The following is an 18,366-nucleotide window of genomic DNA, read 5'->3' as shown; positions in this document are numbered from 1 at the left end:
GGGATTCAATTACCTACTAAGGTAACCTTGGCGTGCTCAGCCCCGTCAGATTCCATGAAAACAAGGGTTAATGCTTGAGCTTACTATGTACACTACACGAGTCTAGCATAAGTTAGGTCTTTAGGTTAGTCAATCTTCAGCATTTCAAGCTATAATGGGCGGCGCGACTGCTTGGGTATCGACAGATAGTTATTCCCGGCTCTTCTCATTCCAGTAAATATTCCCACGGCGGATTAGATGCTCAACTATAGCAATTGTGACTGGGAGGGCGATTCCAGAATACCGCCACTAACCCCCGACAATACCAATCATTCAGCTAGTATCCTATATCCCGAGAACAGAAGAAAACGCCCGCGGCTTTTTACCGATCAAGATGATCAATCCGACCCTCCTCAGGCGGCGTGCGGCCAGTGTCGGCTCCGTAAAGTTCGATGTGATCGCCTCCAGCCGAAGTGTTCCCAGTGTCGCAAAGGTGACCTCGAATGCCACACGTCGAATATAGCCAAACGTATAAATCATGTGAAATCATTGTGCGTTATCCTTGAATAAAAAATATCACCGTACTAACTGGTTAGGCGTAATGACTTCTCCAACGTGATGAGCCGGCTCAATGACGTGGCTCACGCTTTGGATACCCTCACCGAAATAACTCTCCAGGGTACCTCAAAGCCTTATTCAAATACTGTAAACACATTTCCACCTCCTAATTATCATAGCCATGAAAATCCAGGCACTCTACCGCCAGTAGCATCGGGATTTGTTCATCATCTGCGGTTCTCCAGTCAGGATAGGGGCCCTGTACGTGCATTTTACAAGCCCTTAATTGAGACAGTCAAACTGGATCATGGCGGCGAGCGCCTATATAGCTACCCAGCTCCTATCGTTCTGATTATGACGGTATTCCGCCAAGCAGAAGAGGCCCTTGCCTACTCAGAACAGCCAAATGATGATCAATGGAGTGAAAACCCGCATCAAGGTCGTAAGATACATGATCCTGTTGTGAAAGCCACACTGCAGCGGAAGCTTCAAGAATTTCCCTTTGGCTCATCATATCGAGAGTTTGGTATATCTAGTGACATGAAGCCCCTCACTACACCTCCTCGCTTGATGGCGAATCTCTTCGTCGACGGCTATCTCAGAAATATCAACACGCGGACACCTATCTTCGACGACGGAAACCTACATCAAATCATAACTTCTTATTATAGCGATGAAACACTGCAGTGCAGTGAAGCGTACTCTCTAATCATCAATAACTTTATTCTTCTAGAGCTCGGCCTAGAGATTAAAGCTAGTCGCGGCTTCCGATCAGCTTCACATTTACTCCACGACGATATACTACCTTCATTCCTCAAAAACTGTAATCGGGCCATCACCAGACTGGACGATTTCAAGACCCCTACTATCATTAGCCTTCAAGCACTAATGACTTTGGTAAGTATTAGAACCCACATTCTATATCCGCCTACATTTAAGACTTGATCTGATTCATTATGCTATAGACACTAGTTGCCGAGGAGTTCTACAGCAATATTACAGCTGAAAGAGTGTGTCAGGCGGCGTGTCAACTTGGACGTATAATGGGAATTCACCTTTCGAATGACGACCACCAAGACACTAGAATCGGTACAACGGATGTACGAGGCAGGCTATTTCGAATTCTATATGCCATGGACAAAGTACGTGTTTCCATGACAGGCCAACCGTGTGACCTGTATCTGTTCGATTCGGATCACTATTTTGGCCCTGAAAGCAAACATTCAGGCGAGGAATTTTCCATCAGTGACGCGTTCGACCACTTAATGACCATTTGGGAGGATATTTACCTCAACCTCTACACTCCAAGGACAGCCCGATTCGATTCAGATAAACGTCTTGCACAGATGCGCCTCTTGACCAGCTCTATCGACAGGTTTGCACAGACCCATGCAAGACTACTGGTCCCATCTATACCGGACGACACAATAGATCAAGGTCCACTGCGGATTGAACTGCTGTACGGATACCAAGTGTCACAAATCCTCATTCTCCGGTGTGGCCAGCAAGACGAGCCGAACTTAAGCACCATGCTCAATCTTTGCCGCTCTAGCCTCAAACTGATCAACAGAGTCTGCGCCGTACCTTTGACTATAACCCGGTTAGCATTGCTATCTCGGATGTTTCGGAGGTACCCAGTAGTAGCTTATGCCGAGCTTGTTACATTCCACCTCAGCAGCCACTCCCCGGGTCGTGAATACAATACAATTGCACTGTCCGACATTGCTCTTCTCCGGGAGGTGAACAAGAAATACAAACTCCTGCAGTTTGATAATTTAACGTGCACATTCTATGCTCGTCGAATGGATAGCTTTGTTTGGGCGCTAGAGATACTTGAAACAGTCACAGAGGCTCTTGCTAGGCCGTCGTCCCTCAGCCCTGAGAGGCAGCAGGATAACTTCTTTGAGCAAATCGACTATAACAATAATACTATTGAACACCAATTATCATACAATGATGCACTAGATGTACCGCACGTGGGCAGTGTCGCAAGCGGAGAGAACCAATATCTCGAGCAGCAGCTTGTACTACCTTCCCACAACGAGAACAGCTTATCCACCCAGAACAGCAGCACTGAACCTGGCGAAATGGCAATATTCGGCGTTCTCAGACAGGAAATAGAGCAGACGCAACTCATACCCGAGACCAACTCTCTGACTTGTCATCTGAGTGACGTCACGGCTTTTGGTGCTTCACAATCACAATTAGAACTTGCGCCAGGGCAGTTGTCGATGGATTCTGACTGGATCAACTTTTATTCCAGCTTTATGCAGGAAGCATATGCACCGGCAAGCAGATGTGACTGAGCCGCGGCAGGTAGTGAAAGGCAGACCTGTAGGCAGCAAAGGACTCTATACCTTCATTTCGCCCACGTTGGAATACACTGGATGAAGTCACAGCAGGGTTCATGGGGTAATTGATACTAATCAGAGAAAAATATGAGGCCTCATAGTCTCGAACGTCAAAAACGACGCTGTTAGACGTTCGAGCAGCCCAACGATTATTATATAGCCCCAGCTACGTTCAACACATAGAGCCGCACAATCAGCTATCAACCGTCCTCTACTACAACAGCGCGCATTATTATGAAAATGTTTGCGAGCCGACCCCTCTGTATATTTGTATTTATAACTGGAAGGAGAGATGGATGAGCAAGGCACAGTGATGCTATTATGAAATTACGCATTTAGCGTAGCGCTTGATGTGTGAGAGATCGAAATGAAAGCTCAAATTTCTGATGAGATACGTGCTCTTGGTGTTGCGTTGCTGTATGCGCCTTGTCTATTCCTACAATCATAGATAACATATTTCTATAGATATCGCTTATGCATGTCCTAATGTCAATAAATTGCGCCTAATCCTTCCCAGATGCGTATAACCAATCCCGCTTATTCGTTCATTAGATCGGACATAACGCACCGAGTTGAAGCTACTTTGAAATCAACTCGACGATTTACTACCCCTATTCTAAGCCGTCTTTTAGTGCGTTGAAACGCTATTCTTGGACCACGACCGAATGCGCGCTCCGTATACGTAGAAGAAAATGGGGATAGGAATCAATGCGATACTGATAAAGGCCAACGTGCTAGTCGCCCACGATACGCCCAGGTTATGGTACAGATACGGCCCGAAGAGCGGGAAGGCGGCGGCGAAGGAACTTCGGATAAGCATGTTACCACCAAGCGCACTATTCGCTATAGGAGCGTAGACGTCGACTAAGTAGTTGAAACACTGAACGAAAATCATGTACATGCCTGCACCCGTGGGGATGCTGCCGATGACCTGACCGGGCCAAGGGATCGACGGGTTCGCGGTCCAGGCGAATATGAACAACCCAGCGGGCACGATGCAACCCCCGATGATCATGGTCGGCAGCCGCTTCTCTGGAATGACTTTGCCGCCGTTAGCGCGGACCGAGGCCGTAAACTTCGTCTTCGTATGCCAAATCACTCCCGCGGCGCCGAGGAGGACGCCGACCGACAGGCCTAGAAAGGGAAGTGCGCTAAGGCCCAGCGACCAGTGACGGATCTCGACGTATTCGATGGGGTACGAGACGAAAACGAGGTAGAGAATGCCGTAGATGAAGGACTGATAGACTGTGATGAGGACGAGGATCGGCTCGGTAGCTAACAGGGCAAACGGGCGCATGAAGTAAATACGTGCGACATCTGCCATGCCCATATGCTTCTTGTTATCGTATATCGTTCTTGCCTCCGGTTTCTCGCCTGACTTGCGCAGCTTGACGGCGCGCGCCTGCAGAATCTTGGAAGCCAGTGTCTCGGGCAGACAGAATAGAACCAGCAGCACAGCACTCCCACCCATGATGGCGCTTAGCCAATGGCACCATCGCCACCCGAGGTACGATGCGGCGACGAAGTTGCCGATGATGGGGGCCAAGACGGGTGATCCGAAAATCGTACCAATGCAGGCTGCAATGGCAATGCCTCTATTCTCCGGGCTCCATATATCGACAATGCCACCGGCAGCAAGGGACAGAGGGGCCGCGCCGAAAGCGCCCTGGAAGAACCGAGAAATAAGGAGAGTCTCAATGTTCTTACCGACAGCTACCGGAATGGTGAAGACGGTGAAGAGAAGCATGCCCGTGGTCATCGGCCACTTGCGGCCGAAACGTTCCGATGTAGGTCCCCATAGGGGAGGACCGATGGAGAATCCCTAGCATGTATCAGTTGATAAGTTCGAGTGAGATGAGCCTTCACGACATCTTGCACCAGCATGCGAGACGCATACGGGATGAGGGTGAGGGGATATTTACGAGCAGGAAAAGACTGATCCCCAAAGTCACGACGATCGTACTCTGATGGAATTCAGCTGTGATTTGCTTTGAGCCACTGCTCCAGATACTGCTAGCAAGCGTGGCGCACAAGTTGCCGTAGATCCAAATGCCAGTGACGAAGAACTTGTAGGGCGTAGAGTAATTCTGGGGGTTCTCAGGGTCGTCCGGACCGTTCCATGACACCAAATTACCATCCTCCTCCTCTTTCGTTTCCTTTGCCACGATTTCTTCACCACCATTCGGCAGTTTTACCGCGACAGCCTCTACATCTGTCGAAGACGCCGTGGACGGCGTTGGGGCAGTGTCGGGCATGGTCATCAGCTTGGCTTGGCTCGACGTCGTCGTATGTCGGTCAGTCATCCACTCTGGCAGGGCAAGAAGCTTCCACTCGATTTCTGCCGAAAATCTAGGGAGGCCATGCTACAAGACGAAGCCAAGACATGACATGGGCGAGGGACATTAAAACAAGTACATTGTTGGTTTGATCACTTAAAACTCAAAGCTGCTGACCCACCGATGCGCCGACCCTCCGTCTGCGACGTTGCAATACTTGGTGTAATATGCAGATGGGCAAACTATCTGTAATTGTCGACACAGCCAATGGGAGCGAGGAGGTGCTGGTATTTTGTGAGTATATCTTGGTGCGCTCGCTGCCTCAGCGCCTTCGCCAATACTCATAGATCTGAGTACCATTACTTGGCTCACACTACTGTCGGCTCTAAGTCAGTTCCCGTTCAGTTCCGCTGTTAACTCGTCCTTGGCGCTGGGCTTGGTGTAGCTCGAGTTCCTGTCACCCCCGTCTCTGTCCGTCCTAGCCTCTATTTACACTTACTACACTAACCTTAGGGATCTGCGCTACTGTAGTATATCCGAAATTAACCAGGATGGTAACTAGACTATTGTAGGGTACCAAGTGGGGGACAGCGGCTCTCTTCACCCTCGCGGAGCGGCACACGGGACGATAGGGCTACTTCGGTGGTCGGCAGCCGAAAGGCGACAAGATAGACCCTAAGAGGATAATTGTCATCTTCATCCACGTCAATCAGCCAAATGTGAATATTTTGCTGCCGATCAGAGCTTATGATACAGTGTATACTACCTTTTTATCATTGATCATTTTGCTGACTATTTTTCAATACTAGATCTTTGGTACGTACATGAATCGCCGTACCAGCACGACCCTCGATTACTACCTCGCTAGAGCGTTGGGCCGAACCACTTTATAAGTGCCATCTTGGCATTAGAGAATTAGGTATGGCCAAGCTTACGTCTGCCGTGTACGAGGGACAAGCAAGTTTGACTAGGAAGGGAGGCTTAGCTTACCTACATAGAAGCTGTCATTATGAGAAGAGCAACTCACAATTGGTTCTGCGTACCTATCTGCAATGCGCCACACATTGAGCAGGGAAACTCTTATCTTGGCCATATGTAATTCGGAAATCGGAAAACAGAAATTTAATTGCAAATTAAGACATACCGGAGTAGATTCAAGCATATTTTGAGTCGTCCGACATCTGTACTAAGATGCTGGTTAATGGCGGACCAGATCGTCGGCCTCAAACCCGTGCCCGAATGCGCATCGTGCTTTTAAGGTGACATTTCCCATGTAGAGCAAGTGAGTTGCCCAAACGTCAGCTCATATTACCTAACCCGATCCACATTACCTTGGCTCAAACTCGCTACTTTCATAATGGCTCCGCGCATAATTCCAGCCCCTGGAGTACTACCAAACTACAAGCGTGACGCCCAGGAGGCTTTCGAATGCCTGAAAGCCGGTGGCGTAATCATCATCCCCACAGACTTCGGCTATGGACTTATGTCAGCCAGCAATGAGGCCATTGAGCGGTCTTTCAAAGCCAAGAATCGGGTGGAAGGCCATACCCTTGGGGCAATTGGCACCTTCAACACTTTCAAAAAGCTCTGTACTCTGCCTGAAGAGAAGTTTGAGATGATCCGCGTCCTCAACCAGGACATGGACCAAGCATTCAATGTGGTGGCACCGCTACAGACTGCGCCGGAAGACCACCCGTTGCTGGCGCACCTCAGCCCCGAGAACCTCAAGCGTGTGACAAAAGACAAGACAATCGGTATAAATATAGGCGAGAGCCCTTTCATGCGAGAACTCGGCCGCTTGAATGATGAGGCCGGCCAGCTGATGGTGGGCAGCAGTGCCAACCTCACTGGAACCGGACAGAAGCTGCGCGTCCAAGATCTCGAGGAGCAGGTCTATGAGTCGGCAGATTTGCTCGTAGACTACAGTCTACAACGGTATCACCGCTACCAACGGTCGGGAACCATCATCGACGTTGAGAGCATGCGCATCTTGCGTATAGGCGCTGGCTACGAGATCTTCAGAGAGCGCGTCAAGCAGTGGTTTGGATATGACCTCATCCCAGATCCGGTCAACAGAACAGATCATGTTGGTGTAGGTCATTCTGTCAAGACGGAGTATGCGCAGAAATATTAGGTACAACTTTTCAGGTTCCATCTCGGAATGCATGTATTATGGGCTTGGTACCTTGAGTCTTATCAATTGACAATGGATATCAGACCTACGGCGGCTGGTTATACTGGACCTATGAAGGCTTCATAAGATCCCGACTTTCTTCCTTCCTTGAATTTGAAGAATTTTAAAACTGAGTAAACAAGAGCCCCAAGCATGTTGTTCAAAGTATAACAGGCTTAAAAATGGCGCCATGTTCGCAAACTTGAGTAGTAGGTATGTTAATTATTCTGTAAGCGACGAGATGGATGTGCGGGATGAAGTATTCATCGCTCTTAGCTGGAGAACGTAGGTAATAACCCTTAGGCTTCGTACGTCTAATGGCGTCACTCCTGATAAAGCGCGATAGTATCTCTTTCACCGCCAATATCAACCTTGAGACGGATCAAATACCCTGTTTTAGTTGGCTTCGATTGCCTGCTCGGTGTCCTTGGCGTTCCGAGGCCGAAATGGCAATACTACAAACTTCCAAGGGATTTTCAATCCCCCTTGATTACGCACACATACTTTCTATAAATAGCTTAGTAATATACAGAATGCCACAATACCAATTTTCACGCCGGCTAGTGAATAGCTGATGGAAAAGAAAACTGATGATTCTTTCATAAGAAACGATGTGCCCGTAATGTGTATGCATACAAAGTTGGTATACCCGCCATGGGATTAAACGGCCAAATCATTGCTTGGATTACTTACCCCGTACTTAATTTTCTCCCCATGTGCTTACATACGTAGGTAGATCTCGCCGGTGCCTTTTCGAACGCATCATCAAAGGTGCGTCCCTGCGTGTTACCTCCCTAAACCCTTGTTCGAGCCCGTTCATCTACGAAATCTAAGCAAGTATGTAACTAGAACGATATATACAAATTAGTGTAACATACACTAAGTGTATCGGTTCGTTATAGCTATTACTTTCAACAGGGTTGCCTCATTCAGATTAGCTATTAGCAAGTTTGAAGGAATATCGGTATACTCCGTATATCTCCTATCAATATTTGGCAGGTATGACGTGTTGCCAGAGTAAGCAGATAAGCGAATGTGGTTGCATCCAGTTTACTTACACCACCTACTTCATCGTATGCCGGCACGAACCGGAAATGTACATACATCTTCATTGGGAGACGGTCGGTCCGAAAGCACTGTTACGATTATACGGGAAATATTGAAAACTCGCCGACCTAGACACAGTTTCTTCAGTTGCTATTTACAGAGATACTCTAACACCCAGTTCCTGAAAGTCTTTCGTGCTAATGTAGCGTGCCCCTTAGCCACGTGTGGGTGGTACATACATATGATAGTAGTGGCTTTGCGCTAAAGAAACTAAAGAAGAGGTCATTGTTAACGCAAAGCACGCCATTCTGTCCTTACATACTTGGCATCCTTCTGCCAAGACACGGCCGAACTCTGCCTAGACTGCTAAGCTTTATTGGCGCCGGTTAGGGGCTGGGCAGAAGACTACAGAGTATGCACGCGAGGCGGTGGAAGAAAAAACTGGCAGTTTTATAGGTGCAAAACGTAGTTTGAAAGTGCCAGTTTCATTTTACACCTCCTCGGCACGTTACTTGTGTCGAAGAACTAGAAAGAGATTAGTGCACTACAGGGGTAGGACCATACGAATACCGCAGCCACAGTAGAACATTATAATAAATACAGTCTACCGGTAGTTCCAAGATAGAGCCCGCTGTTGCCAAGGAGGATTCGGACCTGTGCGGCTCTTCTTGGACTCTAGGAGGTGAGTGACTGGGCGTTGGATCATGGACTTAACAGTTAGAATGCAGTAGTCTAAGGGCTGTAGCTAACTAGAGCGACCGTTCTTGGGCCACAAGAGTGCATCATAGGAGGTGAACCAACACGTGTCGTCCATCAAAGAATTTGCTGCCCATCCTTCTATGAGATACGCGCGCCACGATACGCCCTTGAGAACATCCGACTTTTGTCGTGCCACCATTGTGCATACGGCACATCTATACTCCGCCCACTTCCCGAAAGCTTTTTTTTTATCCGAGTATCCGGGGAATATTCTATTAGAGCCATGGAGCTTACATTCAGATCTCACTCAGTCTTCGATATTCTAATGTTGCCCCCCCCATACTAGGTGCCACACCCTTAAATAGTAACTGTTAGTGTACCATTCGATCTTGTTGATTCTCTTATTCATGTAAACCGATGACAATAGCAGCACATTGCTCAGTATCCTATGTGTAGTGTATATACACTAGTCAATCTTGTATAAGATTACATGCAAGCTTAACACGCGTGCCTTGGACCTCTACATTACTATACATTACGCTACGTTGCTCCAAGCTAGTTTACACGTCGATCATTGTCACCTTTCTCCTTCTCCAAAGATATATGTACTAGGTACGTAACAGCCGTTATGCTAGATAAAGGAGTAAGTAGCAGGGTATCATGTAACTAGCACAGATCGACACGCCATCGCGAACCACTCTATGATCTAGAAAGGAGCCCCCTGGCTAATGCTGAGTCAGAAGTTTATGGTCTACTGCATACTTACACGCATTGCTAGGATACGCAACTAGTCACATCACAATGTAGGCAGAAGATTTTCCCAGCGCGCCCAATCACATAGCAGCAACATCATGACAGCGCGGTCAGGAATCGCGATAATGGAATCCCGAGGCTATGTAGTTGTATCAAGAAGGTCAGTGGGTCATGGCCCTGATAATCTTGAAATCCATTGCAAGCTACGGCAACACACCTGAGGTCTTTGCCTAAGTATTCTACGTATTGCGGTACTAAAAATTCACATGCAAGTAGATATATGAGGCTTGTTATAGGTCGACTTGAAAATACCGGTAGACCATTATGCGCTGCAAAACCCGTGGTAAGTACAGTAATCTTGTGTGTTGGCGCTGATTGCTACTTTGGCCACAGCTGAACTCAGCCCGTGCAATATGCATGATTCACATGCCTATATTATATCAGTTGGAATTCGGTGAAAATCAGTGCGTCTATATGGTCGCACCTCGGACTTCAAAACCCCATTCCCCACTCCTGTACTCCAAATCTAGCCCAGTCATCTCGCTCCACTAGCAATCGGCCGAGGCGAGAGTTGACAAATGTCTCAGCTACAGGTACGAATCATAGGCAAGATATCAGCTGAGTGTGTACTAAGCCTTACGCTACAATACGCCAATGCAGTCCACACGTGCATGGACAGCCTTGTTCCGTACAGCAAGTACTCATTTCCGAGGGCATGGGTGAGCCGCTATGCATGTCTACGGCGGTCTATCATGTTAGTACGATGGATATTGCCGAGATGTCGAACTATAGATAAAGAGAGGCGTTGATCCAGCTGAGTTTGTCATTAATTATTCACACACTCACTCGCTCGCTCACCATCGTCTCTCCTTTTCTGCCTTTCTACTCTTACCAGCTTTCGACCAAGTACCGTACTTTAATCTTTTCAATATGAAGTTCTCCGGTGTTCTGTCGGCGCTCACCCTCGCCGGTGCGGCAGCTGCTAAGATCAACAACTCTAAATACGCAACAACCACCGTCGCTGGTGTAAAGGTTGTCGACACTCAGGTTGTTCGTGATGCCCGTAAGGCCATCGAAGTATTCGAGGAGCTCCAGCCCTATCTTGTCAAGCACTTGTACCGTACTTGGCTGTTCGGTGCTGCTGCCATCAACGCCAATGAGACTCTCTACAGCACTATTGACCTTGAACTTCACGCTGTCGGCACCCTTCTCCACGATCTTGGTTGGGATAGTAAGATTTCCCCGCATTCTAGCTTGAGATTGTCCATGCTAACGTAATATTTTACAGTGCGAAAGGACTCTCCCTGGGTTTCTCAGTGAGTTACATCTCCTGTTTGTGTGCTAATGTAATCAAATACCGAGTAACTAACTATATTTAAAGGAATCAGCGATTCGAAGTCGACAGTGGCTTGAGTGCTGTGAAGCTTGTCAAGGAGTCCATCGCAGGCGACAGCTGCCAGGAGAAGAAGTGGACGGATGCTCGCCTCGAGAAGTTGTATGATGGTATCTCCCTACAGACGGAGATGAGCATCATCTCTGGCAAGAACCAACAGTCGCAGTGGATCGTTAACAGCGTTGGCTTTGAGTTCCCCGGCCCCCGTAATCCCGCCATCCCGGAGAAGGACTACAACGCCATCTTGGCCGCTTACCCCAACGTCTACCTCTTCCGTGGCAGCAACGAGACCTTTACCTACCTAGCCGGTGCCAAGCCCGCTGGTACCTACAACACCTTCCTCCAGGACTTTGGCGAGCACTTCGTTCCCGGCTATAATGCCACCGGAAAGAGGCTCTTCGATGTTCTCCAAGAGGGTGCCGTCAACGAGATCGCCGCTCACCCCGACGCTACCAAGAACTCGTAGGGCGATGATTTTGATGTTATCATGAGAACGAGTTGTGGATAAGTGAGCGAAGCGACGGTGAAAAGGGGTTGAGCATCTATGTCATAATTCTACTGTACATATTGAATGGCGTCTAACTGCCTTAGACGACGATAATACATAATGGAAGCAAGCATATTTCTACCAATCTCTGAAATGAGTGGGAAGTGCCCAGCAACCATATGCTCCTTTTCAGCCTCTTGCGCTCACTACTTATTTCGATCCTCATTTACTTATCATGAACCCCTGAGCTGGTCAAAGTCGCATGCGGTTTGATTAGGGCAATATTTACAACAGATGCTCTTTGATGTGCGCTGATTTCCCATTTTTGTTACTTGCGAGTGAGTCAATCAATGACTGGTCATTGAAAGGGGCTCAAGCAGGAATAATGTGAAATTCGAGTTTGAGTTGAGCGCAGAGCAGAACTGCTAGCTTCTATGGTAGTAGCCCCTAGGACTGTGACCTAATGATGACAGACCGATATTTGCTCTATATTAGTTGAACCCCCGAGTAATACGGTAAACTATAACACACCTTGGGGAAAGACCAATCAGTACTCCGGGTACACCAGTTGTACATGATACACTGATGTTTGTCATTATTATGACGTGTATCAAACATTCTGATGAATTACACGATTGGCAAGCGTTATTTCTGCGCTACAAATGACGTTTCTCATATCACACTCCAATCATTCCCAGGATCATCGTATTTCCACGCATCACAGTTTCTGAGGTTGTTCTAGCGTAGTCGGACTATGTCTAGCAGAAGCAACGCATGTATCTACTACTATAGCAATGAAGATACATGGAGATGGTTCTATTGGTGGCTCCTTTTGGTTCATCCCACATCCCTTAGTTCGACTTGGTGGCGGACTTTTGTTTCAAGTTATCACAACAAACATCCGCTAAGAACAGCTACTGATGATCAGGGATTTATCCCTTGATGAGGCCTGTTCATATCGTACCAATCAGTCGTCAATCTAGCAGTTCGTATTCTAATGGTGGCGTAAAAATTTACAAAAACACTTAGGGTTTCCGGCACATAGAGCAGGCTAAAATGAAGACAAACTTTGTTACCCAGTACCTCAATGCTATGTCTTCCGGATGCTGGATATCTGTGGCCACGATCTCATTCTTCTATAAAAGGGAAAAGAATTCGCTGCGACTCAGCTTTCTAGGTGTCACGATCCTTGGGTTAAAGACATAGAAACTTGCTATGCTTATAGCCCTACTCTGGTCAACCAAGGCTCCGAATCCATGATGTAACAACAAGTGTAATACAGTAACCCCATGGTTGCAGTTCTCCGACTCTTTCCCACGAACCTCGACGGGATAAGATCAATAACCTACAACCCTCTCAAGTGTATCAGTAAGTACTATCACAAAATACTAATGTTGTCATACCGAAGTTAAAAGAAAAGAGTCTCTTGAGATTAGGCTATCCTACTCAATGTGTAGAATGGTATGGAGATATTGGGGGGTATGCTACTTTTCCGAGCAGTTCCTTTTCCGATGCAAGTATACCCGATGGGCCATAGTTCTAGGAGACTCCTCCACATATCGGGGCAGCACAGGCTGCCATTGTTATTACTCAACATTCCCGCCGCACGAAGACCATATTCTAGAATTGAGGTGTGGATCCAGCGATTGCCATAATTGCCTTTATGAAGGAGTTCAAAACGAAATTCGTCAAAACATGTGGCTTACTCTTCTGACCCCAATGAAACCGCATCGCCATGGCTATAGTAGTAGCAACCTTCCTGGGCAGTGACTATATTGGATTGGTCTATATATCCCGGAGCCGCCGAGGCAGTCAACATGCATGCGCCGGGGAGGTTACTGAAACAAGGCATTAAAGAGCTACCATGCATCGGTGACGGGCGACAGTCGAGGACCTCCGGCTCACCATCGATCCTGAACGCGAGCCCTGAAGCAGCCAACGGTGGAAATCCTGCACTAGTCCGCGATTTGGACACGGTACGGGTCGACATAGGTAGGCGCCGTGTCGACATTCTTGTTTCGGAGGAAGAGTTAAAGGCTCGGCGAGAAGAGTTGGAGGCCAAAGGGGGATATGGTATGCCTGAAAGTCAGACACCCTGGCAAGACATTCTGCAGCGCGAAGTGAGTAGTTTGAGTGAAGGTATGGTTTTGAAGCGCGCAATCATGTTTCAGGGCATTGCGCAGAAGTATTTTGCGCCTCGGGACAATCATTAAGCTTGAAGAAGGCCCATTAGTCACAGCTGTGCGTCATAGGATGAGGGGGCTGGGAGAAAGGGTGCATAAAGAGTGAAGGATGAAACATCGGTATTTATTAGCCTTTACGTCAACTTCTCACTATCTAGGTCTAGCCGGCAAAAAACTATTATTGAGCTCTAATACGTAGTTCCGTAAATCATGAATCGCTTTCAAACCCGCTTCTCTACTCGCATCTTTACCTATTGTAGGCACCCAGCACTCGCAGCTACGAAGCCCATGATTGACTTGCTGGGATCAAGAACCTTACTCTGGTACTCCGGGTGGAACTGGACGCCCACGAACCAGGGATGATCACGTAGCTCCAGGATCTCCACTGCACGATATTTGTTATGAGATTGTCTATCGTATAAAGAAGGAAGGCGAAAACAGAAATATGAACTCACTGCGCTCGCCAGTCTCATCCTTTCCGACAAATTCTAGCCCATGTCTGGCGAGTGTCTCGATGTAGGACGGATTCACTTCGTAGCGGTGACGATGGCGCTCTCGGATCACCAGTTCATCACTGTTATGGTCGCATGTTTGTTGGGGATTACAGCTGGTATATACTGCACGGGCCTTGCTCCACGCGCCACTGCTGGGCTGAAAATGCGTCAATCGCTCACCTAACCGCATCGTGCCACCAAGTTTCGAATAGTCGAGCTCAGGCATATTTATTATGACAGGACTTAGAGTCTCCGGGTCCAGCTCGACTGAGTTAGCTCCTGAGAGGCCACATACGTTGCGCGCGAAGTCGATGACGGCTATCTGCATGCCCAGGCAAATCCCCAAGAATGGTATTTTATTCTCGCGAGCATATTTAGCGGCCTCGATCATGCCCTCGGATCCTCTGGCGCCGAAGCCGCCTGGCACAAGGATGCCCTGAGCCTCGCAGACTTTGCGCCACGCAGATTCGTACTCGGCGGTCTTGGACGGTGACGTGCTGGCGAGTGGAGATTCCAAATGCGAGGCGTCGACGAGGACGAGGTCAAGCTTACGCTTGTAGGCCATAGTGGCGTGCTGCAAAGCTTTGACTAGAGACATGTAGGCGTCGAGGGAGCGCGTGTATTTTCCAACCAATGCAATGGTCACGGCTTTGGGGTGATTTGGCGGCGCTGTCAAAGTCTTCCATGATGCCCATCTGCGGGCACCTCGTTCTATGCGCTCTAGTGGTGTATCGAGAGACTGGAGGTCCAAGATACTAGACATGCTGGGGATCAGCCCTTGTGATTTCAGGACAACAGGGACAAGGTAGGTGGATGCAACATCGGCAACAGCGATGACCTGGTCGGGGTTGACCTGGCAATAGTTTGCAACTTTACCTATGGTCAAAGTGTCCAACTTGTCTGTGCATCGGCACGCAATCTATGGCAACGACGATTAGCCCTTGACGTATCCAAGTTCCCAATACAATTCGCCGGTTTCCACCAAAGAATCGACCTACTAAGTCGGGATTTAGGCCAGCGCTGCGCACAGTGCGAATTGCTTGCTGAGTCGGCTTCGTCTTCTGTTCGCCTTGGACTATGGGAATGAGCGAGACATGAATGTGCAAGTAGTCACACTTCCCAGCTCTTCGTTTCAACTGGCCCAGGGCTTCAACGAATGGCCCATTCTCGATGTCGCCAACGGTGCCCCCTAGCTCAATAACGCAAACGTCGGGCGCTTCGAACGTCTCATCGACAGGGACGGAGGCTACACGCTGTATCCATTCCTGTATCGCATCCGTAAGATGGGGAATGACCTGGACTGTTTTGCCCAAGTAGTCACCCTTTCGCTCGCGCTTGATCACGTGGTCGTAGATTTTGCCCGTGGTGATACTATGTTCGCTGGTGAGGGTAACATTCAAGTAGCGTTCATAGTTGCCCAAATCTAGGTCGACTTCGCCGCCGTCAGCAAGCACGAAACACTCGCCGTGCTCGGCGGGAGCCATAGTACCCGCGTCAACGTTCATGTAGGGATCAATCTTGATCATCGTAACTTTCAACCCAGTCGTCTTGAGCAAAAGGCCGATGCTAGAGGCTTTCTGCGTATTAGACTCATTCGAACCGGGAAAGCCTTCAGGCTTCAAATCATGGCGAGTAGTCTATACCGATGGTGCCTTTTCCAACGCCGCTGATCACTCCTACCTGGTCATTAGCGAGCGCTTTGCCGACTGAAAATATATTATCCCAATATTAAGACGTACCTCCGGTCACTACTATGTACTTCATGACTAAATACTTAATCCGGCCCGGGTATGAAATCCTTGTCAAAAAAGAACAAAAAAATCAGAAAAAGGTCAGCACTCTATTGATATGGCAATGTATGATAAATTGTACAAACGGAGTCTTAAAGGGGAAAAAAAGGTACCTCCTCTTATCGGGTAGAGTCGCATCTCAAGATAAAAGGGCTGAATGGGATTCGTGCCAAGCACCTGCATTGAGGATATCTAGGACCCAACATGCATAACCACAAGTGGGCCATTTCCCTTTTAATTACAATACAATGAAACGGCTATTTAAATAATAGCTAGTAACATAGACTTTGTATTAGTATCTCTCTAAGAGAGAAAGGTATGCCTAAGTTATTGATACTTAACTCTTAACTCTATATAGTTGGAGTTTATACTTTAGCAAATTAGAAAACGTTTGCCTACTTCCCACTCTGTGGCGTATTGAACTGCAACTCAACAGCCATGGTAATCAGAGGGCTCACCTAGGGTGACCCCTGGTAATCTCTTACAGTCTTATATGGCCTTATACAATCTTTAAAGGTTAAGCCACTAAACATACGGATATATAGAGGGAGCTTTCGAAACTTACGAAAAGGTAATCTAGATAATTAGATATAGACCAATATAGAGCTTCGTTTTTAGCCTTGTAAATGCTCCGCCAACTTCCGAGAATATCATTAAGCGGTACCTTAGCCGTAGTCAGCAGTATTTCGACCAAACCGCTGGATGAAATGTAGTCTTGGAACTATTAGCAGTAAAGTTCCTGACGTACAATATATAGTAGAAATGTGGCGAAGTATCAAACCACCTAAATCAGTCCATATGTTGCGAGATATGTAACCAAATGTTACATTCCTATGTGGCGTTGCGCTTGGCCGGACCACAGACATTGAGGTAGTATTCCAGCTATGCCTCAGGTATCTTACTCCGCCCAATGAATGTGCCTTGCGAAGAGCTGCCTAGTGATGTGATTCGCCGCCCTATGACTCCTAACAACGTTAATCGCCGCAATCCGGCATATACGAGTAAATACACACCGAGATGAGCCCACCTGGTAAGGAAATAATGGTTTGCTTATGTATCCTTCCAACACATTAATATGCAATGACATCAGCACTTTCGCAATGCGGTTTATCATTGCGAAACCATTACTATTCATTTTCGTCTAATTAGGTCGACCAAAATGAGCGCAACTCAACAAGAAACCACCATCAACGTGCAAGATGCTGCTGGCCAGTCTAGCGTTGCGGCGGCAGGCGGTAAATCTGAACACCAGACAGTTCAAGATGGCCCTCCACCACCAGCATATCAGCCGTCCGTCGCGACAAACCCATAGTGAGCTTCCATACTGCAGAATCGCCCACTAACACACAAGATCTGACGCTATTTCGTTTATACAGCAACCCACAGCAACCCTCAATCACACCAGCGGTCGACATCACAGCAACCCAACAAGGGAGCGCGGCGATAAAGGAGCCCCAACGACTAGTCACACCTCTACAGGCGCTAACAGAACAACCGGCGTGGATCGACTGTCCATTCTGCAAGCAAAGGGCTCAGACGAGATCGACTAGGCAGGGCGATTCGCAGCAAGCGTACGGTCCCCTTTCCTTCAACCCCTTTTCTTCCAAGCCTGTGTCTTCACTATCCGACAACTACAATCATCCGTATTAGGTAGGGACTAACCCCGATCTCCCAGACTTGCTTCGTTCCTCTGCTGTCTCGTATGCATCTGCCTAGTCTGCCTGCCGTGCATCGCAGGATGGTGCGAGAACATCCATATATACTGCAGTCAATGCGGGAGAGAGGTCGCCATGATCCCGCACGACGGGATGATCCAGGTCGCCCCCGTCCCGCCCGAGGGCGGTCACAATGGCCTGAGGCCATCACGGTACGCTTCGTAAGCGTAGAGCGGTGCGGAGGTGAATCTTAGAATGATGAGCGTAGATCGCAAGGGAGGGTGATGAAGGCTTATATAGAGTTAAGCATTAAAGTTGAAACAAATATCCGGGTGGCGCACTTCAGACTTAGCTAGGTGGTAAATCAATCAGGGGTTTCAATCTCGGACTTTCAAATACGGCGGTAATCAGTACCACTCTATTTTGTATTATTATTATATCATTAATCTAAGTATGTATGAGGTATCTGATGTCTTATATACGAGACAACAAAATTATAAACACGAAACTCTTAGAAATATGCCAACA

The 18,366-nt window shown here is 47.9% G+C and overlaps 7 protein-coding genes across 7 annotated transcripts; 5 read left to right on the top strand and 2 right to left on the bottom strand.

Annotated features, from left to right (window-relative positions):
- The first annotated feature begins 39 nt into the window (after positions 1-39).
- Positions 40-3,253, top strand: F5B22DRAFT_422081 (uncharacterized protein). Its single transcript, XM_047971643.1, has 3 exons — positions 40-530; positions 576-1,434; positions 1,503-3,253. Exons 1-3 carry the CDS (start codon positions 238-240, stop codon positions 2,841-2,843), a joined length of 2,493 nt encoding a protein of 830 aa, XP_047834593.1. The 5' UTR covers positions 40-237; the 3' UTR covers positions 2,844-3,253.
- Positions 3,254-3,516: 263 nt separating this feature from the next.
- F5B22DRAFT_642991 (major facilitator superfamily domain-containing protein) lies at positions 3,517-5,143 on the bottom strand (the record flags this gene model as incomplete). Its single annotated transcript, XM_047978206.1, has 2 exons — positions 3,517-4,710; positions 4,811-5,143. The coding sequence occupies 2 exons, from the start codon at positions 5,141-5,143 to the stop codon at positions 3,517-3,519; spliced, it is 1,527 nt and encodes a 508-aa protein (XP_047834592.1).
- Positions 5,144-6,259: 1,116 nt separating this feature from the next.
- Positions 6,260-7,451, top strand: F5B22DRAFT_592408 (DHBP synthase RibB-like alpha/beta domain-containing protein). Its single transcript, XM_047973915.1, has one exon. It carries the CDS (start codon positions 6,522-6,524, stop codon positions 7,296-7,298), a length of 777 nt encoding a protein of 258 aa, XP_047834591.1. The 5' UTR covers positions 6,260-6,521; the 3' UTR covers positions 7,299-7,451.
- A 3,144-nt stretch (positions 7,452-10,595) lies between these two features.
- F5B22DRAFT_422053 (uncharacterized protein) lies at positions 10,596-11,863 on the top strand. Its single transcript, XM_047971642.1, has 3 exons — positions 10,596-11,067; positions 11,125-11,152; positions 11,218-11,863. Exons 1-3 carry the CDS (start codon positions 10,767-10,769, stop codon positions 11,693-11,695), a joined length of 807 nt encoding a protein of 268 aa, XP_047834590.1. The 5' UTR covers positions 10,596-10,766; the 3' UTR covers positions 11,696-11,863.
- A 1,670-nt stretch (positions 11,864-13,533) lies between these two features.
- On the top strand, positions 13,534-13,929 carry F5B22DRAFT_659640 (Aconitase/3-isopropylmalate dehydratase; the record flags this gene model as incomplete). Its single annotated transcript, XM_047980215.1, has 1 exon — positions 13,534-13,929. One exon carries the CDS (start codon positions 13,534-13,536, stop codon positions 13,927-13,929), a length of 396 nt encoding a protein of 131 aa, XP_047834589.1.
- Positions 13,930-14,002: 73 nt separating this feature from the next.
- Positions 14,003-16,315, bottom strand: F5B22DRAFT_592399 (CTP synthase). Its single transcript, XM_047973914.1, has 5 exons — positions 16,133-16,315; positions 16,037-16,069; positions 15,392-15,966; positions 14,355-15,312; positions 14,003-14,284 (listed from the first exon to the last, which is right to left on the bottom strand). The coding sequence occupies exons 1-5, from the start codon at positions 16,155-16,157 to the stop codon at positions 14,151-14,153; spliced, it is 1,725 nt and encodes a 574-aa protein (XP_047834588.1). The 5' UTR covers positions 16,158-16,315; the 3' UTR covers positions 14,003-14,150.
- An 841-nt stretch (positions 16,316-17,156) lies between these two features.
- On the top strand, positions 17,157-18,363 carry F5B22DRAFT_592392 (uncharacterized protein). Its single transcript, XM_047973913.1, has 3 exons — positions 17,157-17,494; positions 17,560-17,754; positions 17,859-18,363. Exons 1-3 carry the CDS (start codon positions 17,343-17,345, stop codon positions 18,061-18,063), a joined length of 552 nt encoding a protein of 183 aa, XP_047834587.1. The 5' UTR covers positions 17,157-17,342; the 3' UTR covers positions 18,064-18,363.
- Positions 18,364-18,366: the final 3 nt, after the last annotated feature.

The sequence above is a fragment of the Xylaria bambusicola genome (genome assembly GCF_022495145.1).
Source record: "Xylaria bambusicola strain CBS 139988 unplaced genomic scaffold F5B22scaffold_5, whole genome shotgun sequence".
NCBI classification, from domain to species: domain Eukaryota; kingdom Fungi; phylum Ascomycota; class Sordariomycetes; order Xylariales; family Xylariaceae; genus Xylaria; species Xylaria bambusicola.
The sequence above is the reverse complement of the archived record's forward strand: the minus strand, read 5'-3'. Positions and strand labels throughout refer to the sequence as shown.